Consider the following 9,248-nt stretch of genomic DNA (forward strand, 5'->3'; position numbering starts at 1 on the left):
TATTGTTATGTAAATCTATATAACAAAAGAAACCATGGCAATTATCATGTATGATGTAAAACGGGATTACCTTGGGTATTTCCAACTCTCTCTAAGGGCACTGACCCTAAGAGATATGTGTGAAAACCAACCATGTATGACGCTATTCCCAACTTTGCCGTTATGTTTTTCTCCTATTTTTGAAAGTATAAGATAAAAGTAATAATGGAGGTTTCGAACGCACTACTAAAAAATATATATATAAGAATCTCGAAATTTGATATTAAATCTCGAAATTTAATTTGAGAAAGCTAGCATAAAAACAGGACGGAAAAATATAATAATACTTTTTGTTTTATATATAGATATAATAATGACCGTTACAATGTAAGTTCTGTACCCTGCTAGCTTCCAGAAGAATTGAAAAGTGATGACCAGATATTTAAATATATTATGAGTTCAAGAGAAGACGTACTAATAAGACAAGTTGGTAAATACTTATACAAAATATTTGAAATCAGAAATAACAATAACTGACATTTTACTTTTACTTTAGTTTCTTTAGTATTGTACTTTATTACTAACATTTTATTGCTGTCAACCAATGGAAATTATTTCTAAGGATGCAATAAATTCATTATTATTATTATTATTATTATTATTATTATTATTATTATTATTATTATTATTATTATTATATACTACTGTACATACAGTTATATAATTGTTCATTTCAACAGACTCACAAAGTTCCAAATGTCGTGTATAATAGCAGTTTGCTCAGAATCTCTTCAGAATTGAGATCATATTCACAATTCTAACAAAATAACACTTTATACACTGTCTAGGCATAATTGCACAATAAATTTCAGAGGTAACATATACACTCGCATTACTGATAGTTATACTACCCCTCCTCGTAGATTATGCGCGCCTCGGACTTTTACCAGACCGAGGCTCCAAAAGGAGCCGCTATTTCCCGTTAATCTACGAGGAGGGGTAGTATAACGAAGTTATACTGCGAATTTGACGAGTTTTGCACGGCGTATTTTAAATCCTGTGGTCATTGCGGATGTTTACAGCGCTATTGTGTAAATCGCAATTCTAAACCAGGTGTAGTCAACCGCAATTATCAGCCGTGCTCATTGGCTATAACAGATGTGTTGAAAAGCCAATCGGCATTTACTCAGCAGAGTTTGTTTTGTTTAACAATAGAATCTACCAACAGTGGACTTTATTGTATTACCATAACCAACACTGATTGGACCACGTAGAATTGCATAAAAAACATTCGATCACGTGAATTTGGTGCTCATTTGTGAGAACAGTGTAGCACGTTGTGGGTGAACTCCGGAGATCCGCCAGAATCATGTCCGCTCAAGAATTTGCTGCTCCGGAAATTGACTGGGATTTGGAAAACTGGTTGTTCCAAATTGATGTGGACGACGCCGAGGACTTTAAACTGAGCGATATTCAGAAAGAATTCCGTTTTTTGCCTCCAGATGACAGCAAACAAGTCGCCGAATACCAGCAGTCACGCATACCCAAGACAACTCGCAGCGCTACAAAATGGGGCGTCAAAACATGGAATGAGTGGAAAGAGCAACGTAATGTTAAAGTTGAGTATGATAAATCTGATGAAGAAGTGTATCATTTGATTCCGTCTCTGGATGAAAATTTAGTCCAGAAGGAATTTGATTTCTGGCTATGTAAATTTGCCATTGAATGTCGGAGACAAGATGGTCAACAGTATCCGCCAGACTCATTAAGACAAATGTTCTGTGCCATTTACCGCTATCTGCGCGATGATTGTAACCGCCCTGACCTAAATTTTATGGACCAGGGCAACCACGACTTCTTAGGTTTCAGAAATATGCTGGATGGTGTCATGAAGACACTCTCTCACTCTGGTATTGGTATCCGAAAAAAACAAGCCGAGCCATTTTCGCTAAATGATGAAGAAAAGCTATGGGCACACGCGTTTGGTACAAATACCGCATTAGGCATGAGTTATGCAACCTACTTTTACATGTGTAAAGTATTTGGACTGCGTGCCGCTGATGAACATTCAACACTAACGGTAGACCAACTCACCATGCACAGCGACGATATGGGGGAGTACATGGTATTCCAGGGAAAACCATCGAAAACTGACCAAGGAGGATTCTACCGCAAACCAGGGCAAAAACACTACGCGCAACCAGAAAACTCGCGCTGTGTTGTAAACTTGTTTCGGACATATCTGTCATATATCCCAAACAGCGGGCCATTCTATAGAAGACCACTGAAGTCAAAGAATGACGAAATAAAGTTCTCTGCACAAAAGCTTGGTGTTCATACATTGCAGGGATACAGTAAGCAGATGACTGATCTCGCTGGGATAAAAGGTTATCATACTGGGCATTCAGGAAAGGTACATATTAGAATTTGCACTTTAGTAATGCAATGTTCGATTTCCCCGCTGACGAGAAAGTCATAACTTTATGTCAAAAATAATCACTACTCGTTAACTCCATTTTTTCATGCAAACTGTTTGGTGGAAAACCATTTAAATATTGTATTCACTGGCACGATATGTCGGATTCATTTCACGCGATAAAGATTTAATGCAAACGGCTTTGGCGTGTTTTAAAAAAGCTGAACGATTGAACGTACTATAACAATATATTGATATTTTAAATTGCTATGAGGTGGACTGTTACAAGCTATTGTACTTTCATATTAATACATTGTATTTTATTTTAATTAAACAGGTTACACAGGCAACCACGCTGTTCCGGCAAAATTTCGACGAGCAGCTAATCGCAGAAAGAACGGGTCACTCCAGTCTAGCAATTAGAAGCTACAAGCGGACGAGCAACGAGCAGACGAAAGCGGTGTCAGACGCATTGCAGCCACCCAAACAGAAAACGGCGAAAGAAGCGCAAACGCATGACATATCCACCACCCCAACAGACGAGGACAAATCTAATACCACTGTCATAACCGATTCTTCCCAAGTGTCCGTGAATTTTGTAAAAGGAAATATGAAACTTGAAATACGTTTTTAAAATGTATCGTATAATCATCATTGCGTATTAAATAATTAAATGAAAATTCCACCTTGTTCTTTGTTTTCATTCAGTGGCCACCTGTTATGTTAATTAGCTTTCCACTCCTGTTGTGCTCATGAATATTTAAATTAACCCATTCATTATTAACAGTCCCGGCTTGTTAATCCATTGATAAAACAGTACCGTTAACAGGAATGCATAATTAATTAGGTTGAAACTGTCCGCTAACGAAAGTAAGAAACATAGTTAGAACAATGGGGACGAGACAAAAAGTAGTATAACTATTTTTAATAAAATACGGACACAGTTCTGATAACAAAGACACTGTTTTGCATCAGTGGAACATGCTCTGAACAATAATGAAAGTCTAGAGCTTATGGTAACAATGAAACAAAATACGTCCAGGTTGTCAGTGCATACGAGATCACCATGTGAATGAAAACGTGGTGATGTGACATTTTAGGGCAACCATTTTAAAGGGTCAAAGGTCGATACTGAAATGCGGCGATTTTATTAGATATAGTCAACTTCAATCGGATTCGCATCGCCTGTGGTTGACTGTTCGTTCATATCGTCTGCTGTCCTGTCATTCCGTCCGTGTCACCGCTGTATTCTGCTGTAGTTTCGGTTTTGTCATTATGCATCTGTCGTGTTTGATCGGTCACATCGCCTGCTATAGTTTCGGTTACCTTGAGTTATTGGTCTTGCCACTATTTTGTTTTTAAAGAATAAGTTATACTTTCACGCACGTTCATCATGAGAGAACAAGTTTGGTCTGAAACTGACCGAATAACCAGTAAACACTGAAAGAAACTGACAGATTATGTAGAAAAGTGTTGGTTAGCGGATAAAAAGGACACGGTTAGAACATTAGCAACGAGTTAAAAAGTGGTATACCGGATATAAACTTACAGTTTACACGACTGTAACTAAAACCGTGGGTTTTATGTCGATAGACTCAATGATCTATTTTGCTCGATGTTCAGTATTTGTTTGCAGTCCTTCGTGGCTCATTGCTTTGTGTTGTGCATATAATAATGTAAATTATATACCGAGAAACGATCGCGTTGTCCTCGTTTTCTCCATGTATGCATATATCTTTCCATGTATGCATATATTAAAACTAATAATCAATTATCAGACATTCCAGTCGTCTGTAGTGAATCAATGCTCCACCGATAAAATATGAAAAGTTCGAACCTTTGACGTATGGTACTATTAGTCTAATTGCATGCAATGTTGTTTATTCACAGATACATCGTTGTAGTTATTAACCACCGTGACGTCATCCACCATCGACAACCCCACGTGACGCCAGCTGCACAATGATGAAATGTACACGTATAGTAATAACAGTTCTACTAGTGCTGATTGTATGTGAAGTGATCTTCCTTACTCAATACTCGTCTATTATCAAAACATACGGCGAACAAAAGCATGTCACGGGTAACGATTCTCTGTTGGGTTATATCAGCCATCAAAAGAATAATGTAACGCATCAATTATTTGCTCCAAAACTATGCAAACCGAAAATGAATATTGCTTTCATCAAAATGCACAAATGTGGGAGCAGCACGATTTTGAATATATTACTCAGATATGCCGATAAGTACAATTTAACGGTTGCTATGCCACCTAAAGGAAACTATCTAGGGTGGCCACATCACTTTAAAAAGGAAATGGTAATTCAAGTACCTTGGAATGAGTATAATATTTTTACACACCATTCACGATTTGAGTACGAATCTATTAAAGCAATGATGCCTAATGACACAGTATTTGTGGCAGCACTCCGTGAACCGGTCACCATGTTTGAATCTGTCTTCACATACTATAATCTTGGTACACAATTTGGATTAAATGGTTCAGACAGTCTAGATAGATTCATTTCTAATCCACACACATACCATAAAACAACGAACGCTCGTGCGTGGAATCCTATGTTGTTTGATCTTGGTATATCGTCTATGCTGATGAAAAATACGACGTTTATTGAAAGCCAAATTGACTGGCTCACTAATGTATTTGATCTTGTCCTAATATCCGAATATATGGACGAGTCGTTAATTTTATTGAAAGATTTGATGTGTTGGGATATAGACGATATTGTTGCCTTATCTATGAACGCACGAGTTGAAGACTCGAAGCGGAACATATCTGAAGATATCGCTGAAAAGATACGTCAGTGGAATTCAGGGGACGTTTCTCTGTACAGAACTTTCAATCAAACATTCTGGAAGCGAATCGAAGACTTTGGTTCTGCTCGTCTACAAATTGAACTTGATAAATTAAAAGTTCGACGCCAGGAATTATTCGATGAATGCATCGATAACGTTGTAAGCAACGATTCCAGGGTCTGGCATCCCTCACATGTTAATGTGAAAAGCTTTAGATTGAAACCAGGTGCTACGATTAATACAATATGTCTTGGTTTAACGCGAACTGAATTGCCATTCACAATTTATATGAGAGATAACTTGTTGACACGAATACGTACATTTAATTCTGATAATTTAAATCTTATCAATGACTAAATACTTAAAGCAGGAGGGTCGTCACCTGCGCACGCGCGGGAATTAAGACCTAAGCGACGATAACAATACCCGCTAGAAACAGAAAGGCTCGTGGGTAGACGCTTGTTTGTAAACAATGACACGCTATAGCCATCTGACGCATGCGCAGGTGACGACTCCCCCGCTTTAATGTCTTGCCAGTGTTACCAGTCTTTAACGCAATGGTTAATTTCTACGTCACATTCTCACATCGAATATTTCTCCAATTAAAGAGAGGTGGTCGTCGCGCCACGCATGCGCGAGATGTGAGACTCGTATGAACAAAGATGGCAACTTTGACTGTTGCGCATACCAACCAAAGAGTACATACAAACTGTGACGTGTGTGACGTTCCTAAGTTTAAACTATGTAATTTCTTTGGTGATTGGAATGTATCTAAGGAGTCGTCGGCTGTAATTAATTGGACAAAACACATACTCGTGATTTCCATTAGAAAAGCGCATTGGATTGTGGGAAATCAATGTTTATCAAATGTCGCACATGCGCGGCGCGACGACCACCGAATTACCTATGCTTCTAATTTCATGGTAATACGTTTTATAGAATGTATTAAGATTTATCGAAGGGATGAATATAATATCAGAATTTTGAAATTCATTTCCAATTATATGGCATCACATAATCAAACAAATACTCGGAATCAGGCAAGATGTTCAAAATTCTGTGAATAAATATGGTCACAGGACTACGTTTTCCACGAATCAACCTCGATATAGATATTAAATAGTATTGCGATTAGTTTTTTGGCAGAAACATTTTATTATATATGGAAATTGTGCGACATATAGAGAATTTTGAATATTAGTATAAGTTATTCATGGAATATATATTTATGTTATCCTATGGAAAATCTCTCAAAACGGCTGCTTTTTAGAATATTTTGGATATTTTTTCTTGGAAACACATTCTTCTTTCTCCGTAAAGAAATTAAATATGCATGACGTGCATGTATGAGAATCACCACACACCAATTTCTGAATAATTTACTGTGATTATTGTCCATGTTCTAATGGTAGCGAACTATTATATTAAAATACAATCTAGCTCTAGTTGTCGTTTATTAAACCGAGTCAGTGAGTGAATATTATTATAGCATCATTAAACTATTTAACTGTGTTTTTTTTGTCTGGCAAATTTCTATCTGTACTGTCTCAATTTGACTAGCGGGTACAATGTTTACTGATCAAATTTGTCATGATCAAACGAGGTATACTGTCCCACTTTGCTGAGTAATAGGTCTATTATCCCATATTGTCTAGGAGGACAGGGTATACTGTTCCGACAAATACGATACTACATATATAACTTCTAATTTATTCTGACTAGGACTAGGTGACAGCCTGTGGATGTGCTTATGTATGTTTTGATGTATTTATTTGAAATCCAATACTAATTCGCAAAAATTAGTCTGACTATGTACATATGCACATAATATGTATATCGAACTCACTAAGTTTACCAGTTTGCGAAATGTGAAAGATCAGAACTAGGTGATAACCTGTCTAATATAATTTGTTTCCGTCTAAGACTATAGGGAAGACTTATACGGCAAAGTTTGATACATAGAATTAAACCAAAATAATAAGTACGATTATCACAATAATTTGGTTATTATAAATGATGTCCCAATCTGAACATGCTGCAAACAATAACTATGAAAAGTTAGCGAAAGGTTTGTAATAACTAATCTGGAAAAAGGTCAGTCTTTTTAGATTTGGTATGCCTAGTTTTTCAACCCAAGAAATATACACGGAACATTAATGGTCGGATGTTTGCACTGGTGAAACCAATAAAACAAGTGTCTGTTTAAAAATCGGATTAAAAAACCTATGTAGGTATAGGCTCAATTTGTTAATGTTGTATATAAAAACGTTAAAAAGGCAATATTCATAAATAAACAAAAATAACAATATCAAAATTATACCAATTTGTTGCACAATACGTTTTCTTCAAAAGATTGCTGTATAAGGATGGTAAATGCCTTTGTACGCATTGTCTATAGACACACTTTTAAAATCACAAAATCTAATTTGTCGATATTTCATATTTGCGCATTTTGTAGATTTTCATAAGTTTTATTTAGCATGTAACTGACAGGAAGAGAAAGTTCCGGAAACATACTCCAAAAAATACTCCAGAAAAAAACAAAAAAACGTAATTTCGTAGACATGGGCAAGGCGTAAAATGTAATCAGCTATTTTATTCGTTCGTAATTTGTGCAAAGATTTTATTTTTTTTGTAAGCGTATAAGGCTTTTTCCACATTAAATGTCGTAATTCGTACACAATTTCCAAATATATTATAAAAATGTAAAATCTAATTAGAATTTGCTTTATCTGTAAAGTGTAAAAACTTATTTTTTTTACTGTAAATGGAACTTTCATTTTATTTTCTGTTAAAACGTAACAAGGCTTTTTTTTATTTCCTGTAACCTATACCAGCTACCCCCCTACCCCAACATACGCTCGTACATTCAAGCTCAGACTAGTAATACTAGTCTGAGATTCAAGCAACGTAATAGTGCGTTGTGTACACAACGCCTTCCAAAAATAAAGCTGTGTATCTGACAGTGCCACAGAAAATAGGGTTGGATGGTTGCTTCTCATCTCGAGTGCCATGACGAACCAAATCACAATTGGTTGCTATAACTAGTAAGGGTTCCGGCCTTCTGAATGTTTTCACATTACGTCACAAAATTTACTAGTTACTAGAGTCAGCGAATATGGTTGGTAGCACAACTGGTAACCTGCTGCTTTGATTTGAACTTAACGAATGTAGTGAAATTCAAGACATTTATTCGAGTCAAATGTGTATGTAATGCTGACATACAATGCACGAGTTTCTCAATCACTGGTTGCTAGGTTACTATGTGCAGCCTTAAAGGGGTTTTCCAGGCTAACAGTATGATACTCCCAGATAAATAAGCCCCATAAATTCAGGAAAATGCAATTCATATTTTTTTCATATCATCTATCATTTTATGAATTTTCAGATATGCGGATGAGCCTATAGGAAGGTATATTTAGAAAAGTTGATTTCTGTCTTAATACTCAACATATGTGATTGATTGACATACTCCAGACTGCAACACTTGCATACCAGTTTCCGAGACGCTTTGAAACAATTTATTTGAAAGTGATTTAAAAAAATAAACTTTTTTCAGAGATAGCAAAATTGCCAAATTTATGGGTAATGATTTAAGATAATTTTGAAGAGAGTACTATGGTCCACCGCAATATGGATATTTATATACTTAGGTCTTTCTCGATGGGCATATAAGTTTTAAATTATGTAAACAGAATGTAATGTTTAGCTTATAAATATTACTGTTTTTTTTAGTAAACATCGTTATAAATTGGAGATGGCAAACAAGCTTGTGAAAACTCGTCAAAATTTTTAAAATGAGCAAAATTCTGGTAAACTTGCATCAGCGGATTGTGATTCGATCTGATAAACTTGGTGTTAACTTCTGAACATTTATTGGCCGCAAATTCATATTTAATTCAGCGGACTGCCTAAGTTGAAAAGTAAAGGTGCACCGGGCGTGTCTGGTACTTGCGTTGAGGAAACTAACTTTCGCAGTTGATTTTATTTTGAGTTTCGTCACACTCAATGAAATTAAACAAGTCTTGGGTCACGGGCT

General features: G+C 36.1%; 2 protein-coding genes across 2 annotated transcripts; both read left to right on the top strand.

The window, feature by feature from the left end:
• The first annotated feature begins 1,348 nt into the window (after positions 1-1,348).
• Positions 1,349-3,075, top strand: LOC144343684 (zinc finger MYM-type protein 2-like). Its single transcript, XM_085506284.1, has 2 exons — positions 1,349-2,392; positions 2,733-3,075. The coding sequence occupies exons 1-2, from the start codon at positions 1,349-1,351 to the stop codon at positions 3,027-3,029; spliced, it is 1,341 nt and encodes a 446-aa protein (XP_085362410.1). The 3' UTR covers positions 3,030-3,075.
• A 1,510-nt stretch (positions 3,076-4,585) lies between these two features.
• LOC100372389 (galactose-3-O-sulfotransferase 2-like) lies at positions 4,586-5,566 on the top strand. Its single transcript, XM_002738938.2, has one exon. The coding sequence runs from the start codon at positions 4,586-4,588 to the stop codon at positions 5,564-5,566; it is 981 nt and encodes a 326-aa protein (XP_002738984.2).
• The last annotated feature ends 3,682 nt before the right edge of the window (positions 5,567-9,248 follow it).

Source organism: Saccoglossus kowalevskii, chromosome 12, assembly GCF_978046115.1.
Source record: "Saccoglossus kowalevskii chromosome 12, keSacKowa6.1, whole genome shotgun sequence".
NCBI classification, from domain to species: domain Eukaryota; kingdom Metazoa; phylum Hemichordata; class Enteropneusta; family Harrimaniidae; genus Saccoglossus; species Saccoglossus kowalevskii.